The 26,082-nt window shown below is 42.7% G+C and overlaps 1 protein-coding gene and 1 long non-coding RNA gene across 2 annotated transcripts; one reads left to right on the forward strand and one right to left on the reverse strand.

Annotated features, from left to right (window-relative positions):
• Positions 1 to 1,510: 1,510 nt before the first annotated feature.
• On the reverse strand, positions 1,511 to 11,463 carry LOC105853452. The gene is made up of 3 exons (XR_001145309.1): positions 11,232 to 11,463; positions 10,987 to 11,043; positions 1,511 to 1,667 (listed from the first exon to the last, which is right to left on the reverse strand). It is a non-coding gene; the product is annotated as an uncharacterized LOC105853452 (long non-coding RNA).
• A 94-nt stretch (positions 11,464 to 11,557) lies between these two features.
• MSC (musculin) lies at positions 11,558 to 14,854 on the forward strand. The gene is made up of 2 exons (XM_004679803.2): positions 11,558 to 12,377; positions 13,118 to 14,854. The coding sequence occupies exons 1-2, from the start codon at positions 11,871 to 11,873 to the stop codon at positions 13,202 to 13,204; spliced, it is 594 nt and encodes a 197-aa protein (XP_004679860.1). The 5' UTR covers positions 11,558 to 11,870; the 3' UTR covers positions 13,205 to 14,854.
• The last annotated feature ends 11,228 nt before the right edge of the window (positions 14,855 to 26,082 follow it).

Consider the following 26,082-nt stretch of genomic DNA (forward strand, 5'->3'; position numbering starts at 1 on the left):
AAATTTTATTTACTACTATTATTTACTACACTTAAAAAGATGACACCATGAGCCCCCATTTAGCTAGTGACTTTTCTCTCTATAGATGTGAGCTTGAAAGAATAGAGATGCACATTTTAGTTCTTATCTGCCTGTCATGGACATTTCCAAAATACTTTCACACACATTATTAGCATTTCATTCTCAAAACCATTCTGATACCGCAAGGCAGGAATTATTAATTTTAATTTATAGCCAATAAAATGGAAATTTAAAAAGTTGAGTGCTTCATCCATGATCTAGTCAATTGATGGTCAAGGGGGACTGATTCTATATCATAAGACACTGAGGCTAGGATATCAAAATTAGAGGTACGCTAGCATCTCACAGTTTCACAATTCCACACAAATATTCTCCCAGAAGAGTAATGTCTAGAAGTGACTACCTTCCTGGCATGAAGTTGTTATGCAAATTTGAGATTTCTAAACTTTATGTGCTATACAGGATAAGGACAAAAAGAAAATCATGTAAATAACAAAGTATCATAATGTCAGAATAACTTAATTGCTAAGCTACTATATACTGTGACCATGCAGATCACGAAAATAATACATTGCAGATGTTTTATCCACTAGATCTGAGTGAACATTATGGAGCTATAGGTTCTGGTAAAAACATGTAACTGTGTTGCTTCTGTTGTTTTCAAGGACCTTATTGTGTGGGCTATTGGATATCACTAGAGATAATGTGAGCCTTAAAGCCTGTCAAATTGAGGCAGGCTGTGCACCTGCACCCAGCCGTCCACCACCGGCCACTCTGGCAGCTGTCAGTGTTCCCACACTTCCCAACAGAATTGGGGGATCGAGCCACAGGCAGATTGTGTCTGCTCATGAGCAAAGAGGAAATAAGGTGACAGAAAATAGGAAAACCTTGCATGTTATCGCCCTCAGTGCTAAACCAGGAAACACTGAATGCAGCAAAGTAAATCGAAGAAATAGTTTTGAAACTGGCACACTGCATGTATTTGGTGTAGAGATATAGAATTTCTAGAGAATTTCCCCATAATAGTAATATATCAAATTAGTATCTGAACATGTTTCTGTATATTGAGCAAAACAAGAGGAGGAAAATTCTGACTGATACCATGCTCTAGTGGGCGTGGTCTCAATATTAGTAATGGTATGAGCTTGAAATGAATATTTTCACCTACCATGCATTGGTTTCAGTTTTTCTATTTTACTTTTTTCATGCATGTGCGTGTGTGTGTGTGTGTGTGTGTGTATGTGTGTGAGAGAGAGAAGGGAAAAGAAGAGGAAGTAGGAGAGAGGGGAGGGTAGAGAAATCCTCTTAAATTACTTAAGCTGACTTTAAATTACTTAGATTCATCATAGAGACCACTGATCAAGTATATGCTAAGATTACTGTTGTCTTTTGGTAATGATGGAGCAATTGTGTTTGTATGCAAAATTACTGGGGTGATTAAATAAAACAAAGAAACTAAATATGTTCTGCTTATTTTTATTCACCTAGACAATGTTTTAGGAAAGTATTAGAGAATGTCACTGTCTTGATCATGGCTGCAAACAGTTAAACCCACCACTTCTTCTTTGTAGCTTGTCCTCTTAGATATGGAAGAAGGTTTTGGACAGACCTTCACAGGCCAGACTCTCAAAAGAAGGATCCAGGCTCTGCCATGGAAAGTATAAATACAAAGATGTTATTGTGATAGATGACAAGACAAGAATACAAATGCTCAGAAGAATGTTTATATAGAGGGATGTAACACAAACAATATGAAATAACATTGCCAAATTCCAGTAACTAGGTGTTCGTTAGTTCCCTTGTTCCACCCTGATACTTGCACCAGTGAAAATTTGAGAACAGATTGAATACACAATTCCTCAGAATATGTGGTGTCCCTTATTCTCCTTCTTACATATAAATAAAGTGGCACTTAATTTATTGCCCTTCTAATTGAATTTTATGATATGTGCATATCAAGATTCAGTGAGGAAGGGATTGTCATCAAAAATGGCAGAATAGGCCCTCCCTGGTGGTGCAGAGGGTTAAAGCACAGCACTAAGAAGCTTAAGCCACTTCCACATGAGTTCGATTTCTGCCTGCCCTGGAGGAGACCACATGGCGTGGCAGACCTCTCCTGACCCACCTGCTGCTCTCCTCAGTAGTGTACTTCATCGATTTGCCTGTTCTGTTCCCCACTCTGTCTCTGGTGAATCCTCTCACCCTCCCCAGCTCTGGCCTGTACTCCCGTTCTATATGAATAAATAAATAAATTGTTTAAAAAAATGGCAGAATAAAGACTTCCAAATTTTTCTCCACCATTAATGAAATAAAAAATATCACACAAAATTATCATAATCAGTATTTTCACAATGTTAGGAATTAAAAGCTCCTAGAAATCTGGGTTGTGATTTTCCTGGGAAAAAGTAGTTGAATCCTGGTTTAAAACAAAACAATGAGCTTTGTAGGATTTTAATTTGTCCTATGCTCATGATTTCTCCCAACTCTACAATAGCTTAATTTCAAAAATCAGAAATTAGAGAAGGGACATTACTCCTCATCTTTCAAAAATAAAAAAAAAAGTAATAAGAAAAAATACAATTTCTAAATGGTTAGAGTCAATAAATTTCCCAGAGTCCATAAAAATACCGTTACATTTATGATCAATTCTAAAGATAGCAAGCCAGTTCAGTGGGGGTTAAAACAGTCTTTTCAAAGAACAGTATCAGGACAAGTAGCTAGTCATACGCAAAAGAAAAAAAAATAGATGCTTACCTCACACAATACACAGAGATTCATGAAAAATCAATTATCATCTAATTAAAAGCTAAACTATAAAATTCTTAGAAGCAAGCAGAGGGACAAATCTTTGCCCACGGGGACAATGCTTTCTTAGCCAAAACATCCTAATCAAAAGTAACCAAAAAAAAAAAAAGAGAGAGAGAGAGAGAGAGAGAAGATAATGAGAGTTTTGTCAAAATTTAAAACTTTTAGGAAACTGTGGTGCAAATTGGGAAACAATCTAACAAACAGCCTATAACTAGCAGAACCTAGAGTATGGGAAGTGAAACTGGTAGCCAGACTCCAAGCTGCATGTTCCGAGATGAAGAAAGGCCCAACAAGGATTAAGAACATGCAGAGTACTCACAGGAACAGGAGTAATACCTGCTCTGGCCAGACAGGAAAACTCATGATTCAAAGGGCAGTGGGTTAAGTATTCAGGAGAATATTGCCTCAGGATTGGGAATAATGAGCTCTAGAAAGATCACTGCTCTGACTCCTTCTATAATCTTAAAACAACACCTAAAAAGTACCACACTATTTCTAGGTAACTGAACTATACCCCAGAACAAAGATCAATAATGTTTATAGAAATAGAAAGATGCCCAGGACCCAACAAGCAAAATCTACAATGTTTGGCCTCTAAGCAAAAGTTAACCAGGCATACCAAAGGAACAACGTGGTCCATAATGAAGAGAAAAATCAATGGAAACTGACCCAGCCACACAGACAACATTGGCTTCCTTTGCTCATTTAGTGGCTGCATTCAGAACCTGCTCCAGAACCCTAATTTAAACAGGGACCGGGTTGGCTCCCTCATCACAGACGGTATGTTATCTGCAAAGGAACTTTACTTTGGAGGCTGCTGCCTGGAGCAAACCCAGAGGACCCGCCAGGAGCTAACACCCACAAAACACTCAGTTTCTGTTTCATTCTTGGTTCCATACAGGTATTATTCTTGCTTTTGAATATGATTATTATTATTATTATTTTCATTTTTACATCTTGACTCTTAACTACTGTGTTTGGAGCCCAGCAGTAGCTTTAAAATGTGATCTCAACAGAGAGTCTCACACATTTCTTTCAACCCTCACTTGTTCTCAGTAACAATACTCTCAATTTTTTTTCTCACCTCTCTGACTACTGTCTTTCTTTCTCTGGATTCCCCTTCCCTGCTCACCTCTTAACTGTGTGATCTTTAAAATTTCCATTCCCTCTTTACTCGAAGGTAATTGTTAATTTGAATCTTTGTAGGTCCCTGATAGCCTAGAAATTTATGAAAATTCCAAATAGTTTCCTTTTCTTTCTTTCTTTTTTTTTTTTTTAAAGATTTATTTATTTAGGTGCAGGGGCAGTGAGAGGATTCACCAGAGACAGCGTAAGGAGCAGAACAGGCAGATTTATGAAGTACACTGCTGAGGGGAGTGATGGTGTGCGAGACAGGAGAGGTCTGTTGTGCTATGTGGGTCAGTTCCCTGGTCAGGGATTGAACTAGTGCTGAAGTGGCTGTGGATAGCTACAAAGTTCTATGCTTTAAAGTCCTATGCTCTAACTTATCCTTGTGTCACCAGGGAGAGCCCCCAAATATTTTCAATCTGAAAAAAAGAATGCCAAGTGACACTTAAAAATATCCTTGTTTAGGCCTCCTTGGTGGCACAAGGGGTTAAAGTCTCAGCACTATCAAGCTATCACCATCCACTGTGGCACAAGTTTAATATGCAGCCATGGAGTTATCCCACAAGGCACAGCAGACCTCTCCTGTCTTGCCCGCTGCTCCTCTGAGCAGTTTATTTTAGTAGAGCTGCTTGTTCTGCTCCCCATTCTCTCTCTGGTGAGCCCTCTCCCCTTCCCTCTACCTCTGGCCTAAATCCTAGTAATTGTATCTGTAAATAAATAAAAATAAATCTTTAAAAATATTATCTTTCATTATTACAAGGAGCTCTTCTTGCTGGGATGTTTATAATACAACTGATGCTTCACTTATTTAAAAGGAACTCCAGGCCCTCCCTGGTGGCGCAGTGGGTTAAAGCACAGCACTGAGAATCTAAAGCCGCTTCCTCATGAGTTCGATTCCCGCCTGCCCCGGAGGTGACCACATGGTGTGGCAGACCTCTCCTGACCCGCCCACTGCTCCCCTCAGCAGTGCACTTCATTGATCTGCCTGTTCTGCTCCCCACTCTGTCTCTGGTGAATCCTCTCACCCTCCACATCTCTGGCCTGTATCCCAGTTCTGTATGCACAAATAAAATAAAATCTTTAAAAGGAACTCCAGGTTTCCAGCAAGCATAACTATAGATGCTACATCATTACATGTCATATGTGAACACAGGACTCTTTAGCAGTACCCCACAGAATGAGAAATAGACTTGGATCCTGTAAGTGTTGAGAACAGAGTAAATCACATAGAAATAAATTGGGTTTGTTAAATGAAGGGCAGATAGGAGTTGAGTGTAGATTTCCCATTAATATTGGCAAAGATTTTGTATCTTCTTACATTGTTAATAATCAAATATTAGGTATTTGATTGTATGTTTCATAACTGCTAGACCCTGGGGTTACCCAGAAGAGCAAGACATAATCTTTGCCTTCACTTGGAGAAAAAAATACCTTCATTGGTATAAAAATGTACTCTCTTCATTTTCTTATTTATTTGAATTCTGCTCCTTTCTTCTCTAAAGGAGACAGAAAGACATATTCTCTAGAAGTGACAATCTATGGAATAGGGCCCTTGTTGCAATGAGGCATGAGAATACCTAATCTAGTTGTCCTTCTAGCGGGCTCAAGGAGTTCTCCTTTGAGACTGAAACCTAAAGAGGAATCTAGCAGGGTGTTTTTCTTTCCCCTGCAAGCTCACTGGATCATTATCCCTAATTGGGCAGAGTAGCACAAATAAGCCAAAAGGGGGGGAAATCACATAGAGGGGGCTTATTTTCCAAACACTGCCCTGTTCTCTGATCTGTTAGGCGAGCTCATTTTAGAATTGGGGGGTCAGAAATTCGGGGTCACAGAGTCTTGGGACTAGAGAAACAAAATTTGGATGTAAATAAGGTATGCTTTTTTTCACAGAAATGCTGGGGAAGGGACAGGTCATCACAGTGGACAGAATCTCTGCTCTCTGACACGACAAAGTATCTATTACATGAGAACTTCCTTCTGGCGCCAGGAAGCATTTAGTTTTTCCTTGTGTTCAATGGGGGAGGAGATGGTGTATGCGTGATGGAGGGGTGGCAGGTATCAGAGATCTGCTAAAATGAGGGTGATTCAGTAGCTCACACTTAGGACAAGGGTTGGAGAAGAATGAGCCCGATGAGAGGGAATGGAGATGATGCCGGAATAACTACCTCTGTATGTTGGTCTACAGTTTCCAGAGAAGCTTGCAGATAGTCTCCTTGGCCCTCACCGCCACAGTACTGTGGACTAGATACTGAGAAATGGTGCCAAATGAGTGAGTGATTGGACCAGGCCACTCAGAGGATTAATGCATTTCTCCCACTATCCTCAAAAAAGGGGGTGCTTTTCAGTACCTGATTCTTGTCAGGATGTCATTGTTTGCCTCGGCTAATTTCACAATTAAATCAAACAAGGCTTGGGACCACATCCTGAAGACCTGAGCTGAGTCTTATATTTCAAGAGATGTTTTAGTAATGGGGACTTTAGGTTTACAGACCTTACTGACAAAAATCAATAGAAAAAGAAAAATCTCCTGTGACAGACATATTTTTTAGTTTCTGCCTAAAAGTCAAAGTCTGTCTCAAGGGATTTTTAAAAACAAGATTATTCTCAGACCCAGTAACCATAGCCCTAACCCAAACTTAGTAACTTTTAGGATTCTCCAAAACACTGAGGGCCAGAGAGTTTGCAAATATGTTTCCTGTAGCCTTTACCACAGGGCTATTTCTTCCTGAGAGCTGGACTGCTTTACCCTGCAAATCAAGTATCCAAAGTACAAGAGATACATTTGGAATGTGGCATTTACAGAATAGTTTGGTGTTTGTTTCTAGAATTGATAGATATTGTTTTATATTCCCCCCCATAGTCTCTTGTATTTTTTAGCTGAATGACAGAGAAAATAGTATCTCTGACTTTTGTCACTTTGCATTGATACTTTTCATTCTCAACCCCTACTCTTCTACCTTTAGTCTCCAAAAGCCTGAGGTGTCCAGACCCTACTCTCCCTCCTATCTAAGGCTTAATAGGGATAGAAGGAAGCTATAATCTTAACATAAACTTTAGGTCAACTAGGACTCCTCACCAGCCCCAGCCAGTCTTGACTCAGAATGTTCGCACAGGCACCCAGCCAATTGGCTGGCAGAGCCTGAATGCCTGGGATTCGTTCCCCTCCTAGGAAGGGAGCTGCAAGAATCCAGACAGAGGATGCCCTCAAACCTGTAGCTTGTTCTGGGACATCCACTTGTTACAGGTGGAAGAACGGAGTCTAGGGAGAGCCTCATCTGTGAGCTCCTCTCTCCCCCCTAAGTAACTTGTTTTCTGCACATGCTGTGACCTGACACTACCTAACTTCTATACCTGGCAACCCAGACTTGTGTCACCTCAGGCTGGGCGTGGTACTCTAGGCCCAGTGTTTCCCTGCAAAACCCCAGGAACTGGGCACCAAAACCATAGCTGATGTCCCTAAGGTAAACTATCCTGCCTGAGGAATCAAGACCAGCACCTTTCTGGGACTGTTCCCTGACAAAGAGCTAAAGGGATCCATGCACTGTTATGTTCACTGTAGTACCTGTTACCATAGCTAAATTAAGGAAACAACCTAAATGTCCATCAACAGAGCAGTGTATTATAAAGATACGGTATACATATATGCAATGGAATATTATTCATCTGTAAAAAAAGATGAAAATTTGCTATTTGGACACTATGCATGGGACTGGAGGGGATTATGCTATCTGAAAGAAGTCAGAAGGGCAAAACAGATGCTGGATGATTTCCCTCATATGTGGAATAAGAGAAAGGAAAGACAGGAATGGACAAAACTAACGCTCGAAATATGACTTAAGAATTGAGGCTACTAGATGGGGAGAATGGATTGGTGAAAACAAAGGTGGGAAGTTGGAAGAATCAGTGGCAGTTGGAGAAAGAAAAGGATTCTAGGCCTTCCCTGGTGGCGCAGCGGGTTAAAGCACAACACTAAGAAACTAAAGCCACTTCTGCATGAGTTCGATCCCCGCCTGTTCCCCCCCCCAGGACATGGCCACCAAATGGCACGGCAGCCCTCCCCTGACCGCCCGCCGCTCCCCTCAGCAGTGTACTTCCTTGGTCTGCCTGTTCTGCTCCCTGCTCTGTCTCTGGTGAATCCTCTCACCCTCCACATCTCTGGCCTGTACCCCAGTTCTGTATGAATAAATAAATCTTTAAAAAAAAAAAAAGGGATTCGAAAGCAGTCCCACTCATTTTCCCCGAGTGAGATCCCTTCTGGGAACTGTGCTCTTTTAGATCCTGGAAGCTTTTTGTTAAGGCAAGTGAAACATCTGGTGCCACTTGGAATCTGAGACAAGACCAGGGTTTCAGTACAAACCTGGGTCAGCTCCAGACCCTGACACTTATTGTGTGAAATTGGGCAAAGCAGTTCATAGTGATAAAAGTAATGAGCATTTACTGATCTTCTTCTGTGTAGCCGGCGCTGACCCAGAGTTGACCACATACTTCCTCTCCCTCCCCAAATGACAGATACTTCACTTTATAAATTAGGGAACTGGGCCTCGGATTGAAAGCTGCCGAAGGTCATACAGCCAATAAAAAGGTGAGCCAGTATTAGGAAATATGATTAAGTGTATTATTTATACTATAATGTAACTACTCCCAGTCAATACCTCCTACCTCCATTGCATACTTAGAAAGGATTTTCAGGATCATCAAATACGTCATGAGTAACAGTTATGTGTATATAGATACACATATGTCTCACAAAGGCACTGTGTGTGTACATATATCTCTATGTAGAGCTCTATCTACCTATATACACCTATATATAGAGATGTACATATAGATCTGTTTGGATCTATATACCTGTATATATAGATGTATATATCTCAAATATACACTGTGTGCATGTATGTGTGTATGTATGTGTGTATCTCACACAGGATTTTTTTCAAAGTGCTTTTTATATTTTTTACTTAAATTAATTGAAGTGTCATTGGTTTATAACATTATATAACTTTCTGGTAGGTGTACTGCATTATACTTCAACTTCTGTGTATACGACATTATGTTCATGACTAAAAGTTTAGTTTTCTTCTACCATCATGCAGCTGTAATCCCTCAGTGTACTTCTTTACATACAAAAGTAAAGCTTTGTTATCCATTTGCAGTGTGTGGTAATGTGCCAAAATTATTAAAATAACTGAGATTTCAAAAGAGATTATACTTTCACTTTTCAGCTCATGGGACTATAATCATTGAGATAGAAGGAAAAGTGAAAGCATTTTGAAAGATATGTGAGATAGCATTGCAAAAAATATTAAAACAAGCTTCAGTTATATACTGATCTGAAATGTATATGAGATACATTTCCTACTATTCATTAGGATTCTGCAACTTGAAAAAAAATGAAGGAATGAAAATAGGAAATAATAGGAAAACAGGAAAAAATAGGAAATGGAGGGAAAGGGGAAATGAAAGGAAAATAGAAAAGAACTCCTGTTTTCTTAAAGAATAGGAGGGAGGGAAGGAAGGGGAACAGAGAGGGAGGGAGAGAGCAAAAGAGGAAGGGAAAGGGAAGGGGAGGTAAAAAAGAAGGGGGAGAGATAAAAGGAAGGAAAGACCTATGGAAAAATAAAATGCTAGGGGCAGGGAGTATCTTCAAGAAAGAGAAACTGGCCATGACCCACTTAGAGTTGAGGCTGGGTACAGTTTTTGTGACTGTTTAGAGAAAATCTAGTGCACTCCCTGCCATTAATCTTTCCTAAAGAAAGACTTTGTTCTGCACCTGTATAAACAATTCAGATTTTTTTTAACCTATATGCTTGCCCTTAATATGTGAGACTATGTATTTATACTGATAACTTCAAGTCATCAATAGGTGATGCAGAAAGCTAGCCTGATATCTCCCCTTGCATCTTTTTTGCTCCCACTTCTTTCCTTTTGCTTCCTTTTTTAGCCTAGTGCACCCAAAGTCATTTTCTAGTTCAGGAACTGCAGGAAAGATCTCTACATTCCCTGTGTTTTCCCAACTCAGAGAGAACTGAGGGGAAAAAAGAGCAATCTTTTTACTAAACAGACCCCCAGAAGGGGGGGTCTATTCATCCCGCCCCCCCCCACCTCCCATCAAAGTGAAAAAATATATACTGGGACAAAACCTCTGGAAACAGAGGCAAGCAGGGTGGAGGCTGGGGGAGTATGTGAAACATCCCCAGGAGAGAAGCGCAGCCTGGGAGACCAAGGTGGACTGCTGCCTTAAGTGATGAAGTCAGCCTTGCCAGCCACCTGTTGCAGCACTTCAGGCACAGAGCCCTGAGATTTGTTCTGGCGGAGGCACCAGCGGAGGGCTTCTGCCTGCTCTGACTTGGGCTGACTGCACATTTTCCTTCTGCACTTTGCTCAGTTTAGGAAGATGTGTGCATTGGGGGGAAGGACAAGTAAACACCCAAGCCAGTGTGAGGATTCAGCTTCCTCACCATAAAACAGTGTAAATATGCACCCAGTCTCATAGATTTTTAATTTATTTGTGTTTGTGTTGTATCACCTTAATTACCCAGTGGGAAGTCACAAAGCAAGCAGCAGGCATGCAGTGCCTGGCCATTAATTAGTATTTGCTTCCAAATAAAATACACATCTCTAGATCGTGTATTGCTAATGCTTTTCTTATTAGGAAATGAAACTACATTTTTGTTGCCTTTGTGGGGATAGCAGGATGCCTTATTTTTGATTGTCATGGGCACTATAATTCTGGATACAGTTCTGTCATTTGTTAATGGAACGATTTGCTGACTTAGCATTCTGTATCTTGAGTCTGCTCTTCAGCAAACAATTTAACATAGTAATCGATTCCATAGATTGCATCTCAAAGCATTGGGTCAGGGCTCCCTATCTTACACATTGCATGAAAAACAAAATCACGAGGGGAATTCAGATAGTAGAAAATACCAGATACAACATCCTGTGGTAGATGTCAAGGAGGCCAGGAGCTACTGGACCACCGAAGAGCCAAGGGTTTGAAACACAGATTTGAGTTTTTATTCTACTTACCCGTCCGGTGATTTTGGGTTATTTACTTAATCTCTCTCTGTGGATCTGCTTCAAGTTCTGTAAAGTGGACATAAGAACTTTTAAGTCACAGATGTTTAAAGATGAAAGGAACCAATGCAAGTAAGAGTGTTTTGTAAGTCTCAAAACAATGGTAAAGGACAAAGAAGAAGAAAACAATCTTCAAGTCTTGCTGATTGTTCAGTGTTATTTGTTTAGCTTCCTCCCCCCCCCCCCTTTTGTCTTACAAGCCTTGGATAGGTGGTTATCATTATGAGTGATGAACTTGGAAAACTCTTCTGCTGAAAAGCCTGGATAAGATGTATAGTCTGTTAGTCGGTGATCCCGGAGTATCTAAGTGTCCACCAGTCTATAGTTGAAGAGGGGAGTGGCATGGGTACTATCAAGGCCTGCTCCTTCATTTGCACTACTCATACTTATCTTGATCAGACAAACGGAGGGTCACTTGGCCCAGGAGAAACTTTCCCTTGCCCGCCCAAACTAGCAGATCCTCTGCGCAGAGAAAAGTGGTCCCCACCCCTTCCACGCCCCCGCCCCACCTCTTGGTCCCCTTTCCAACCCCCTCTTCCTTGCCCAGGGTGGTTTGTTCCGAGTACAGATAAATAGTCCTGTCAAAAGGCGCAGTCCGCGGTTGTAAGCGCCAAGTCTGGGCTGGGGCGCCAACTTTTCGGCCGCCCTCTCTGGGGTCAGCGTCAGGGCTCGCGCTCTCTCACCGCCCTCCTCACTCTCGCGCCTCCTGACCCAGATCGTCAGTCCTCCTCCGAACTCTGCCTGGCCTCCCTCCTCTGCCAGGGAGGGGAAGGTGGAGACCGCGAGACTGGCCTGAGGGAGGAAGGCAGGCGCGCGCTGGATCGGAAGACTCAGTGATGTCCACTGGCTCGGTGAGCGACCCAGAGGAGATGGAGCTGCAGGGTCTGCAGCGGGGGTACCCGGCCGCCGCTTCTAAGAGGCCACCTCTCTGCGGAACCGAGCGCAGTTATGTCTCGCCTAGTGACAACTCTTCAGCCGAGGAGGAGGACCCGGACGGCGAGGAGGAGCGCTGCGAGCTGGGCGCAGCCCGAAGCACGGGAAACTGCAAGAGGAAGCGGCCGCGTGTAGCTGGGGGCGGCGGCAAGAAGCCCCTCCCGCCCAAGGGCTCCGCCGCGGAGTGCAAACAGTCGCAGCGGAATGCGGCCAACGCCCGCGAGCGCGCCCGGATGCGCGTGTTGAGCAAAGCCTTTTCCAGACTCAAGACCAGCCTGCCCTGGGTGCCCCCAGACACCAAGCTTTCCAAGCTGGACACTCTGCGGCTGGCTTCCAGTTACATCGCGCACCTGCGGCAGCTGCTACAGGAGGACCGCTATGAGAACGGCTACGTGCATCCGGTGAACCTGGTAGGGACCGGGCGCGCGAGGCTTGGGGCAAGCAATCCATTGATGCCGGCGGCGCTCCCGGGCGCTGGGCTGAGTGGGTCAGTGGGTAGTGTGTGGGAGCCAATTTAGATTCTCCCAATTCATGGGAGGGGCCAGCCGTTTTTTTCCTGGTGAAGAAATATCCACCCTTCTGTGTCTGCATTATGCTGATGATTGTGCATGGAACTTCGTCCAGTGATATTTATTGGCTAATATAGCCTACTTCCGGGGTGACTCGGGTTCTAAATGAATTTATTACCCAGTGGCAGTTGAATGGCAAATCTCCCTAGTCCAACTTTTTTCAGATAAAACTCGGACAGGTCTAATTTCCCAAGCACTGCTCTCTGAAAGGAAAGCAGAGCACCCCCCTCTTTCCTTTGGGGGATGGGGAAGCACTTGGATTTTTAATTCTTGCAGAATGGGAATTATTTCCCCAAATGAAATTTGTCTGGAAAGTCCCTCTCCGACCTGCCAACTCGCTCTGCTTGGGAAAGATCATACCCCAGCCTTATGGGGCCCCAGTTCCTACTTGGAGTAGAGGTGTATGTAATCAAAATCCACTAACATTAAAACTATAATTTAGAGAGAAGAGCCACTGATTCCCAGAACATTCATAAAATCCGAGCCATTATGCCAAGAAAGCCCCACAGTTCACTTTAGGAGAGCGATTTCACTTTGAGAAGGTTAGTTCTCCTTCCGTATCTGACTTTTTATTTTTACAGACCTGGCCTTTCGTGGTCTCAGGACGACCAGACTCTGACACCAAAGAAGTTTCGGCAGCCAGCAGATTATGTGGGACCACTGCCTAAGTCGAACTAGAACTCATTTGATAGCATTGTTGGTTAAACCCAGTGTGTCTGGGGACGCTGGATAGAAGGGAGAGAACTGGAGAACCCCGCAGAATGGGAAGAAAGTTTCACTGGATTCTCCTAGAACCTCCTCCCCTTCTCTGGAACTGTAGTCACGACAAGTGGTAGACTTGGGAGGCAGAGCCTGAGAATTGGCCCTAAGCTAGAGGGCCGACACCTGGGCTGCAAGCCCATCTGGGAGCCGATCTGACTTCTCCGTCAAGAGCATCCATCCATATCAGAAGCTCGGACCCAGATCCAACCTCTGGCTTTAGCAGTTACAGAAACTACCGTGCTGTCTGTGAGCTAAGCGCCAAACTTCCTAGGGGTTGATTTCCAATCTGAGTCAGACTTACTTGTGATGGCGCGAGTCTGCACACCGGCCTCTTAGAGTTAGGCTTGTTCAGAGCGCACAGCGCGCTCTTCACCATTGGCTTTAAAGACAGAAGTTTTCACCCGAGTCACCCCCCCATCGCAGTTACAAAAGAGAAAAGATTGGCATACCTGGGTCAGGTTTGTATCTCGAAGGGCAGCGTCCTCCTCGCTGGCAGGACGTTACCCGCCTCCGACGCTGCGAGGAGAGATTCGCAAAGACCACCAACCAGAGCTGGGTTATGCTGGGAGCGCTTCGGGAGGGGTGGTCCTGCCGCCAGCAGTCAAGCTTTCTCTCTCCCGGCAGGCTCCAGCCGCCTCCTAATCAGGCTTCTGCCCTCTACATTTGAACCTCATATCCCCTCCCTCACAATTTGTCCTTGGTCTCCTCTGTCCCTCCTTCCTTTCCCTTCCACAGCTCCCGGCAGTTTCTAACCCCAACTCCTCAGACCCAGATCGACTCCTTACTGGCTGTACCCAGTCTCCCCACTCCTGGCAACGGTTGCGCCCCCAATACCGCCTCCTAACGGGGACAACTTCCCTAGTTGGGAGAAATGATAAGGGATTGCTGAGGCTGTTCGGGACCAAGAGACCCTGTTCAAGGGGAACCGAGGCTGCGCTGCGGAGAGAGAGGGGCAGGCTGCACGACCGCAGTAATTATCAAATGTACATAAATTTATTTTTTTAAGAATAATAAAACGCATGGTGAAAACCAAATGCCCCCAGCGCGTCAGAATGTGGTCTTTGTTATCTTTGATTGGGTTTAGATCCAGAAACTAGTTTAAAGGTGACTTCCTGGTGGTGATCCTGTTTGGATCACTGCATTTCCAAAGGCAACTTTTAATAACTTCTGTGGTTCTGGACACCAAGGTTACTGAAGGCAATAACTGAATAATTTGGCTCCATAAAGTCTTTTGGGGGCCAGGCACACATTGAAAGTGATATAAGCATGCATCACATGCATCTTTCTTTCTCTCTCTCTCTCTTCAGGTTAAAACACACACCAGTGCTTACAATCACAATAGTTCAAGAACCTCCTACAGTCCACACACCCAGTTTGCCATTCTAAATGGCAGAAGAAGAAAAAAAAGCAATGCAATATGCCAATCCAATCTGTGCTTGGTTCGTTCAGTAGGGCTTTTCCCCAAAATTGTATGTAGCAGTGTTGCTATATATATATTTTTCATTTCTGTGTAATTTTCACAGAAGTGCTAACTTGGGAAGACTATCATAGGATTTTTTTTAATGCCTGTCTTTTAATAGTAACATTTTCTTTGTAGAACGTTTAGACAATTTAGAGTAGTGTGAAAAAATAAAACTACCCAAACAACTGCTTGATTTGCTGTGTGCATGATATTCTAGAGTTTGAAAGGCAAATTTCTTGACCAGAGAGAAAATACAAATGGAGTTGAGGAGATGAGAGGAAGGCTGGGGTACATGACTTCCAATGTGGGATTAAACCAAACTCAAACTCTGGGAAACTGCTTTCTGACACCCTTTTGTTGGGGTTTCATGCCCAAAAGGTATCTAGGCTTTCAGCTTCAATTTTCAGCCTTGACCCTGGCCTCAGGGCTTATATTAGCTGGTTTCTTTAGCATCAGGGACTTTCTGGTAAAAGAGAAATCAGAAATCGAAGTGACTAGTGACAGGAAATTTTATGTGTGGTTAAAGGCACTTAGCTGGCTGTAAGTTATGGTTGGTCACCTTCTTGGGGGTGGGGTACTTGCCAGAGGTCAAATCTCAATCAAGGTCCCTTCCAAAGATACTAGGAAAACGGGATCCTTTTTCAAGCAAAAGAAGGCAGCATGCTACATTGGTTAAGGTGAACCCTCGTGTCTTTGGAAACCAGGCTTGAAATTCAAGCACTGACACGCCACAGATTAGTGATCATATACAACCTGTCAAAATGGGGTAATTATTTATAAAATGGGGTAATAATACTGCCTACTTGGAAGGATTGCTCACCTAGGATAAGTGTGGTAACACTATTTAAGTCACCCTCTAGGCATTGAGTAGCAACCCTCAATGCTGACTACTGAAGGAAATGAATGGGGGGATGTGCCCTGACAAAGGGAAACACATAAACAGGCCAGACATTTCAAGAATCCGCTCTAAAATTGGGTCTAGTTTTGAGGTGACCATTATAAAACTAAAACAGAAAAGTCCCACAAGAGCAGAAACACAGAAAATAAAATGGGAAACAAAATACTACATGTAGTGAAAACATTTAAGAACAAGTATTTGTATAAACAAGAAAATATTTGGGCAAAGTTTTGTACATAAAAATATTTAGAATATTTGTTTCTATAATTGTATTTTCTCAGGGAACTTTAGGGGTAATCTCAGAGATGTTCTGCATCCCCCCTCCACTCTGTTTATTAAAGGGTGCTTTTCACTGACTCCCATATACAAAGGGTTATGCCTTATAAGCTCAGTTATTATTGCCACTTTGTAGTCCTAAAATTTATAGAGAAGGAAAAAAATTCTCAAGATTTTTTGCTCCACAATTGCTGTAAAAAGTTCAAATCTGGGCCCTCCCTGGTGGTGCAACAGGTTAAAGCAAACTATGAAACTCTCCACAGCCACTGCAATGCTGCAGGGCCAGTTCGATTCTTCGCCAGAGAGGTGACCCACATGGTGTGGCAGACCTCTCCTGGCCCTCCTGCTGTTCCCCTCAGCAGGGTATTTCAGTCCTTATACCTGTTCTGTTCCCTGCTCTGTCTCTGGTGAATCCTCCCCACCCTTCCCCGCCCCCCACCTCTGTCCTATACACCATTTCTTGTATAAATAAATACATCTTAAAAGAAGTTCAATCTTAACAAAAATTTTTTTAAGTAGGAAAAAAGATTCAGAGGCCAGTTTCTAGTAAGTCCTAATGAATCAGAGTAAATTGCTCAAGCCCTTTGATCTTTTCCTTTCCTGATCCACTCTAAGTGGTAGAAAGGCAATCCAACACCTTCCTGATATATATATATATATATATATATATATATATATATATATATATATATACACACATATATATATATACATAAATGTATGTGTGTGTGTGTGTATTTACATCACCATTTTCCCCCAGGCACTTGGATTGGAATATTAGGAGTTGGAGGAGTTGGGAACTGAGAAAATGAAGAGAAACAGAAGTCAGTCTGTCCTTAAGGTTATTTCAATTTGTTTATAGAACCATGAAGAAAAGCTGAAGCACAAATGTCTAAGAAATATAATGTAAAATGTACTGAGTAAAAATTTAAAAAGTAAATTGAAAAATATTTTGGGGGGCTTTTTGAGGGACAAAAGTATGATTATTAGTGTTAATGACTCAGTCAAAAAGAACAAAAAAAATCCCCTTTCACAGACTCTTCTGAAGATGGGTATTTTCAAAGAAATGCTTTCAGCATCGTAATTTTGAAACCTTGAGACATTTCTCGTGATTGTGGATGTTGAATCTATGTTGTGCATGTTCTCTTGCACTGGGTTTCCAGTTTCAACTTCACTTTCATCTGAGGACTCTTTTGACAGTGACAATGACCAATATAATTTGCAAAGAGATTTTTTTTAGAGGTGTCATTTTGCCCCCTGCTAATAAATGGTTTATTAGTTAAAAAAAAAAAAAAAGGAAGACACATTTTCCCTTCTCTAAAAAGAACTAAATGGAACATAAACCAATTTTGACAGGTAAGAGCTAGACAGGTTTAGCTAGGTAGATAGCCATTTTTGAAAAAATGAAAGTCAACTATAATGTTTTGAAGGGCAAAAATCAAGTAAATTTGGACTTCCCTGGTGGTGCAAGGGGTAAAGTCACAGCACTGTGAAGCTATCTGCAGCCACTGAAACAGTTTTGATCCCCAGCCGGGGAGCTGCCCACATGGTGAAGCAGACCAGCCTGTGTCACACAGTGCTCCCCTCAGCAGTATACTTCGCAGGTCTTCCTGTTCTGTTTCCCACTCTGTCATTCTGTCTCTGGTGAATTTTCTCACTCCCTGTACCTCTGGCCTACACCCCTGTTCGTGTATGCATAAATAAATAAATCTTTAAAAACACACACACACAAGTATTGATAATTTGCACTGTCAAGCATCTAACTGCAGGGAAATCCATTTGAAGGTTCAGAGTAACTGCATTTTCTTCTTTCAGTGGGGGCTTCTGCTCATCCACCAGTGGGTGGCTGCATACATGCCTCTCTGTGGTCATCACCCACCATTCATTTTCTTCTCTCTTCCATAATAGTGAAAACTGGCCTAAAGGAAAACTTCAAGTCTGTGATCATTAGAAGGTCTAGCAAGTAGCCAGAGCCAGAAATCCATGCACAGTTGTGTGAACACCATTAGCACTTAAGTACTCCTTAGCTCAAGTTAATCTCAGCCTCTCGCTGCTTGGTTCCGTTATCCCCTAGATAGTTTCTGGATCAGCCTTGGGATCCTGCAATGGGTAAAGAGGATTTTGAAGTAGTTAAGAGCAGGAAAAACAAACAAAAAAAAAAACAGAATCTATTTTGATTACTTTCTCAGAGGTGTGGGAGAGGAGGGATGAACAGAGGCTTTTTTCTTTGTTGAGAAAGTTTATATAATTTGGGAATTTTTTTTTAAAACCCATAATTTTTTGAAGATGGCAAATTGGTGTGTCAGACATAGCTGGCTCCTGTCTTGTCCCACTATTTCCGGGCTCTGCATCATCCAGCACTTCCCTCTGTGGGACAAGAAGAATATATCCTCACACACAGGCTGTTTAGAAAATAGATTAAATGAGATGAAGCGATAAGGCACTTGGGAAATAGTCATCTTACATTTTCCCCCTTAATTCTCATATGCAAATTTATCCTATAATGCTCCTTTGCCATTGTAATTACCTTATTCTTTTATGCCAAGTTTAATTTTTCATTCAACTATTTTTATTTTTTGCCACTAAGGAGACATTTCCACTTAGTTTCTTCTTAAAAAATAAAGATCTTGGGGCCTCCCTGGTGGTACAAGGGGTTAAAGTGCAGCACTATGAAGCTATCCGCAGCCACTGCAGCACTAGGTAGATTCCTCAACCAGAGAGGTGACCCACTTGGCACAGCAGACCTCTCCTGTCTCAACCACTGCTCCCATCTGCAGTGTATTTCGGTCAGTTGGCCTGTTCTGTTCCCCACTCTGTCTCTGGCGAATCCTCTCACCCTTCACACCTCTGGCCTGTACCCCAGGTCTTGTACACATAAATAAATAAATAAATAAATATAGAAATAAAGATATATATATATATAGTATATATATATATATATTTAAATAAAGATCTTAACAGTTAACAAAAAATTTTCCATCGAATAAAACAAAAACTCATGTAGGAGTACAGTATAGACTAATAGATTTTGATGTCAGGTAATTCAGAAAGTTTATTGGTAAGATTTCAGATTCCACATTGCAGCCAACATTTCAAAAACAAGACTTGTGGAGTCATGGTGTAATGAAAGAATTCCCAAAATCACCTGGAAAAACAGTTAAAGTACATTTTTCCTTTACAACTACATAACTGTGTGAGCTGATTTTTCTTTACAAACAACAAATAAAATAACATACTACAACAGATTATGTGGAAAGTAGATATGAGAATTCAGCTGTTCTCTACCTAAGGGATTTGCGTAAGTGTGAAACTGTGTGACTCTTCCTATTAAGATGTTTTAGAAAACATAATATTTCTCAACCTTTTAATTTTTAACAATTTTCAATTTTTAAACTTAATCATTTTTTAACTTTTATTGAGGTACACTGGTTTGCAACACTGTGTATGATTTGGGGAAATAGGCTCACTCCTTAAATACCCCTCCCCCACCACCCAACCAGTGGTGGTCTTTTACAGCAGACTTCTGTGCTCTCTATCCACCTTTGTTCCCAGTCCAACCTTTTCTCCCCCTCAAAAGCCTCAGCATCCAACCATATTGCTAGGGTATATTTTGGTTTAGTTTTTTCAGTTCTATTATGTTTTGTTGTTGTTCATGTTTTTTTCCTTCCTCTATATTCCATTTAAATGAATTCATCCAATATCTCTCTTCCTCCTTCTGAATTATTTCATTTAACATAATGCCCCCCATTTCCATTCATGATGTCATAAGTGGCAAGAGCTCATCTGTTTTTTTGTTTGTTTGTTTGTTTTTTTAAGATTTATTTATTCATACAGAACTGGGGTACAGGCCAGAGATGCGGAGGGTGAGAGGCTTCACCAGAGACAGAGTGGGGAGCAGGACAGGCAGATCGACGAAATACACTGCTGAGGGGAGCAGCGGGTGGGTCAGGAGAGGTCTGCCACGCCATGTGGATCTCCTCCGGGGCAGGCGGGGATCGAACTCATGCGGAAGTGGCTTAAGCTTCTCAGTGCAGTGCTTTAACCCGCTGCGCCACCAGGGAGGGCCGAGCTCATCTGTTTTTATAGCTGAGTAGTATTCTGTTGTGGATATGTGTGTGGGTATACCGCCTCTTCTTAATTCACTGCTTTGTCAATGGGCATAACTTGGCTATTGTAATTGGTGCTGCAATGAACATAGGACAATGAACATATGTTCCTTAAATTAGTTTTTTTGTGCTCTTTGGGTAGATACCTAGGAGTGGAAGTACTGGATAACATGACAAATCTATATTTGATATTTTAAGTAAACTACATACTGTTTCCATTGGGGCCAGACCAGTGTACACTCCCACAACAGTATATGAAGGTAGGTACCAGTCACAAGAAGTAAGGGAGCAGGATTGCAGATCAGAATATTTGTTCTACTATTATCTATTTTGGAGACCCAGTCTGAGCATGGATCAACCCTGCTCTTCCACAGAGTTTCTTCTTTTTCTGAGGCATGTGCCTCCATATATGCTATACTCTGCTTCTCTCTCCCCTGTGTCTCTGAGTGAGCTGAGTCACCAGAGTCCCCTGTGTTTGACCACAGCCCACAGTCCACAGATTCCTTTCTCCAGCCACCTCCTGATCAATGTAGCATCAATCTCCACTGTATTGAGGTCTGTACTGACCAATGGAGAGATGATACCACTCTGATTTGAGAGATTACCTGTCCAACCAGTGTTCCTCTGACACTCTGCTCTAAGAGCTGTGTAGTGGGGTCCAGGCCCTGCAGTTGCCTTTGCCAGGACCTGCCACATCTGTGCCCCTTGGCAGGATCTGCTCCACTGTTTGCCAGGTCCTGTCAAACCAGGTTGCTTCTAGGACTCTCCCCTGAGCATAGAGGGGATGCCTACCACATGCCTACCACTGTGGGCATGTTTCCTGGTCCTGTCCCAGGGATTAATCAAGGCCCACCTTGGTGATTGCTTCTTCTAAGCCCCCATGGGGCTCACTGAGAGATGCAAAAGCTTATTGTGGCAGTCTATTTTCAGGACTCTCCCCGTAGTTCATTATCGATTGCAGGGGGTGCCTACCACAGTGGGTTTGATTCTAGCTCTGACCCAGAGCTCACTGGGTCTGTGCAGATATAGCTGCAGAAGCGTGCGATGATGGATCCGATTCTGAGTTCCTTCTGGAAACTCACTGAGGTTGTGTGGAGGTCTGCAATGGCAAGCCTACTACTGATCTCACTCAGGAACTTACTGAGACTGTGTCCATTTCTGTGCAAGTCTTCTAGAGCAGGTCAGCCTTCAGACTCCTTTAGCAGCTCACTAAGGTTGTAGGACTGTCTGTGGGAGCGTCATACGGTGGCCCAGCCCTTATGTCCTCCCAGAGGCTGCATGGGTATCTGTGGGCAGCTGCTTCAGAATTCCCTCCTGCTCTCAGGTAAGTATGGGATGGGTTATTGCGCAAGGGCCTTGCCAGTTCTACTCTTCTACTTACAAGGTTCACTGCTCTGTGGTGGTCCTTTCTTAGTTGGGAAGGCTACCTGGTTGGCACTTTTTCTCTGAGATCCCCCTCAGGGTGTTACTCTTGGGTGTGCTGTAATTGTCTGTTTTCTTTCATGACTTTTGGTCTTTGTTCTGTTGCAACTGAGTTGTCAGTTTGTGGAGGACCGGAGATCAATTTCTTTGAAACCCAGGTCGCAGCTTGGACAGCCTGACAAGACTGGCAATTTCCCACTGCTGCCTAAGCCGCGGGAGCTCTTGGCGGTTTTCCGCACCTGCGCATGGTGTGTGCCTCCAGTGCGCAGCCCCTCCTCTCCTCCTGGCGCCAGCAGGGTTTTGAGTGCCAGAGTGGGAGTTTCCTGCTGGCTGCCTGGGGCTCTGCTTCTAGGTAGCACCCTGGCTGACGCACTGACCAAGCCTGCTACATGTAGGCTGGTCCAGCGTCGGGTGCTGCCCATCCGGTCCCTCCAGACTGTAGCTGTGGCCTGCTGCAGCGTTATCTCTGAGGCTCGCCTGCAAGCACCTCCAGCTGCGGTGAGTTGGATCCTGACGCGCAGTTTGCCGGGCACTCCAGGCCCTCTTGGCGGGAGGGCACCATCTTTGAAATAACGGCCTTGTCTGTGGGAATTTTGGACACTATCTGAGGTATTTTGGACACTATCTGAGGTAAGAGAGTCGACGACCGGTGTCCTTAGGAAATCTCGGTATCTCCTGTATGCTAAGTAAACCCGTTATTGTAGTTCCCTGAGCCTGAATGGATTCGCCATGGCGCTTTTGGGTGAAAAACAGCAATGACCTGTTTTCTGTGTCAGCCTATCATTTACTGAGGTTAAAATGTAAACTTCCATCCTTTGCCCAGAAGGAGGGTTTGGGAGACTTGAACAGATAAAGGGAATCGCTAAGGTTGCTGTGGGGACCAGGCCAAAAGACTGATCAATTTGACCAAGTATGGAAGCAGGGTGGGACACTTTTTGTGTCAAAGTTCAAAGCCCAAGAACAGGCGTCCCAGCACTAAGTCAGTCCAATCTGAACCCCCTTCATGAAAACTCTCCAAAACAGGTTATAAAGGGGAGACCCAAATCCTTCTTCGCTGGCCTGCTGCTTCTGTTAGCAGTGTATCTCAATATATTCACCTTTTCCTGTTCTCCACCCAGTTTCTGGTGAATTCTTTCACCCCTGTGCCTCTGGCCTCACCTGATCTCCCCACAACATTTTGGGTACTGCCCTTGACCTGCGATGCCCTCCCCCCTCCCCTCAGATAGCCCTGTGTTAGCTTTAATCTGTCACATCTTCCTCTGCCCTTGGAAACATAATTTCTAGTTAAAATATGTATATTATATTAATGTGTGTATAGTTTATTAGTATTTAAAATGCACTAAGAAATATTTTATCTATTGTGATTTCTAATATCAACAAGATATCTTACATAAACAAACCCTTTCAGTGTTTAGTAATTTTTAAAACTTCTAAGATACCAGAGACAAAAGAATTGAGAAATGGTGTAATTAATAACTGAAGTTCGTTTCTTTGATATGTTTCCCTGTTTTCTTGAGCTTGTGACAATCTCATCAGGACAGGGCACTATAGGCCATTCTTAGGTTGGATATAGGAGCAAACATTTGTTAGGAAGATTAGAATGATGACTTTGACAGGGACACTCCATGTAATCAACAGTCTGTGTCTACCAGGCAGGTCAGGAGGGCCAGTTCCTGAGCTTGTTTCGTGAAGCCTGCTGTCTCTGAGATGTCTGTACTGTTTCTTATTTTTTCTATCCCATGCCCATTGCCCCTGCTCACACCCCCCCCACCTTTTTTTAACTTCAGGACTGAAAGTTAAAAACTTTATGACTACTTGAATTTGAAAAGAAAAAAAATCCTATTTTTCTTCTGTATAATAATCATCTGAGTATGTTGTTAGCATCACTGTATTCTATTCATGTAATGAAGGTTATTTAAGGAAATTATTTCCACTGATACTCAAATAAGAATTTTTATCTGTAGTCTTGCTAAACTGGCAAACACATTTTTATATATTAACTTATATAGGGCATGTGACTAAGGTAACTAAATGCATTGCCATGCAATTCAAATATAGTAAAAAACATCAAGAGAGAATATTTAAATGTGTGAAAATAAGAATCCTCCAATATAAACAAAATAAAAACTCATGAACCTGAAGTCCACGGGATTTGGATGATCCTTAAGAAAACTGTTCCAAGACCTAGGGAGTGGGAAAGAGTATCATCTGTGCAAAAAATGATAGCAACTCCTCAAGCTGAATCTAATTAAGGAACATCTAAATTGCAAAGGGCCGTACTGCAAGAAGTGCAAGCCAAGGCTTCAGGAGTCTAAAGGGACATAGTATACACAGACAAAAGGAAGAAATAGTAAGGGGAGGAAAGACCAGAGTTTTAGTACATATCTCAGATCTCTCTATTATTAAGTATAGGTTATATAAATAGAAGATCTTAAGTGTTTCTTAAGATCTTAAGTGTTTCTGAGCACTGTATCAATGGCTGCTTACATGCACAAATCTTAGGGAGTTCCTAATCCTTGTGTAACTTACAGGTTTTCTTTCAAAATGTAGTGTTGCATTAGGTTGAATGATCTACCGTTTCTGGCTCAGTCTGGTTCAGTCTTCCTTTGCCTAAAACCATTTCTTTACGAACTTGATGTGGGAGGGAGTTAACTCTTTTAGACTTTGGGGTACCTTGTCACAAAAGATGGTGCCCAGTGAACCAGTTCTTACATATTTGTTTTTTAAACATTTATTTATTTATGCATACAGAACTGGGGTACAGGCCAGAGGTGCAGAGGCGGTGAGAGGATTCCCCAGAGACAGAGTGGAGAGCAGAACAGGCAGATGGACCAAGTACACTGCTGAGGGGAGCAATGGGCAAGACAGGAGAGGTCTTCCATGCCCTGTGGATCACCTCCGGGGCAGGGATTGAACTCATGCTGAAGTGGCTTTAGCTTCTTAGTGCTGTGCTTTAACCCACTGCGCCACCAGGGAGGGCCTCTTATTTATTTTTATTTTTGATCCTTGAGCTTCCACGTGAAAAGTCCAATTATGTTCTTGAAGAGTTCTATGGAGAGGCCAGCTAAGAGAGGAACCCTAAGACAGCACACAAGAAAAGTGGGAAAACCAGAAGACAGTGAGAGCTGAGATCTCAGACACAGTCAGTCATATTAGTCAGCTGTGGAGGTGTCTCATGGAGAGTGAAGAAGCCGTTGAGGAGAGATAATAAGGTGACTCATCTGGCTAGGCTCGGTCCTGATTGCTCATCCACAGAATCATGTGCTATGATAATAAAGTTATTTTAATCTACTAAATTTGGGAATATTTGTTACTCTGATAGAAATGTAAATTTTCATATTTTCCATTGTTAGGAAACACTCATTAATCATCTGTGATCCAGGACAGTGCTGGTTGAGTGAAATGAATAGGATGGTTGTCTCCCTTTAGAGAACTATATAGGAAGAAAATGACAGTTGGACTATGGAGTGATAAATAAAAATGGGGGAAGCATTTCTAGGGAAAGGACACAAAATCCAACTTTACATAGTTACCAGAGCCTTTTCAGGAAGCTGCCAGGTGAGGTCAGAGTTGGAGGAAGGTGAAAAGAGACAAAAGGACTGACCAGACAAACTATTAGTCATGGAGGGTTCCCAATTCACCCAGGGCTGGGCTTAATGTCAAGTACAGTGGTTGAGAGCATGGACTCTTGCGATCAGCTTAGAGTCACTGAGCTTCAGTTTCTCATTTGTTGAATAAAAGTGTAGCAGGACTTGTTAATGAGGTTGTTGTAAACATTAAAGTGAACGTGAAGCACTTAGCACAGTTCCTGGGATGCAGTAGGGAGTCAGCAAGTTCAGTCTATCAGGATCAGCATTCCCATCACCCTAGGAAGACTCACAGGTTTCCTGCCTTGAGAGAACACAGGGGATCTAGATCCCTGAAGGTTCATAGAATTAGACCTCAAAACTCAAATCTAGATCCCTGAAGGTTCATAGAATTAGACCTCAAAACTCCAAATAGAAATGCTTCCCCCATTTTTTGTCCTTAAGATTCAAAAGTCTGAGCCTTTCTTGTGGTGCTATTCTGGTTCTCTTCTAAGGGGGCGGGGGGTGGGGGGTTGATTGTTTAAGAATTTTGTGAAAACGTGGCTGGAACTGGGAAGTATATGTTAAGTGAAATAGGTCAGGAGGAAAAAACAAACACAGGATGGTCATTTACATGTAGAATATAAAACATAGCAAAGTCAAAACCAAACCAGTAGTAAATTCTTGACATCTGGCTGCAAAAGTAAGGCAACCAGAGAGGGCAGGGGTGGGAGGATAGGAAAGGGAGGAGACCTAATGGAACATGGTGGAGGCTTGTTGGAGAACTGGTGGTGGCAGTGTGTGAAAGTATACGCTTGTAGGTATGAACCTGTAACTTGGAACAGATACTAAGATGTAAACTTATTTAACCTTAGTAAGCATAATATGTGTGTGTGGGGAAGTTTGAAATTTTTAAGGTATTGATTTGCATGAGAAGTCAAATATCTAGCTTGTACTAGGAGTCTGAGAATTGTTAAAATATTTGTGTGGTCAAGACAGCTGGCGGATTATATAGCCTATGGGGGTTAAAAACTGCACCAATCACATGCATGGA

This window comes from Condylura cristata, unplaced genomic scaffold (genome assembly GCF_000260355.1).
Source record: "Condylura cristata isolate star-nosed mole 26May11 unplaced genomic scaffold, ConCri1.0 scaffold00009, whole genome shotgun sequence".
Lineage (NCBI taxonomy): Eukaryota > Metazoa > Chordata > Mammalia > Eulipotyphla > Talpidae > Condylura > Condylura cristata.

Coding starts and splice junctions, on each gene's coding strand:
- MSC (XM_004679803.2), top strand. CDS start 11,871: ATGTCCACTGGCTCGGTGAGCGACCCAGAGGAGATGGAGCTGCAGGGT. Junction 12,378..13,117: donor ACGTGCATCCGGTGAACCTG/GTAGGGACCGGG, acceptor TTATTTTTACAG/ACCTGGCCTTTCGTGGTCTC.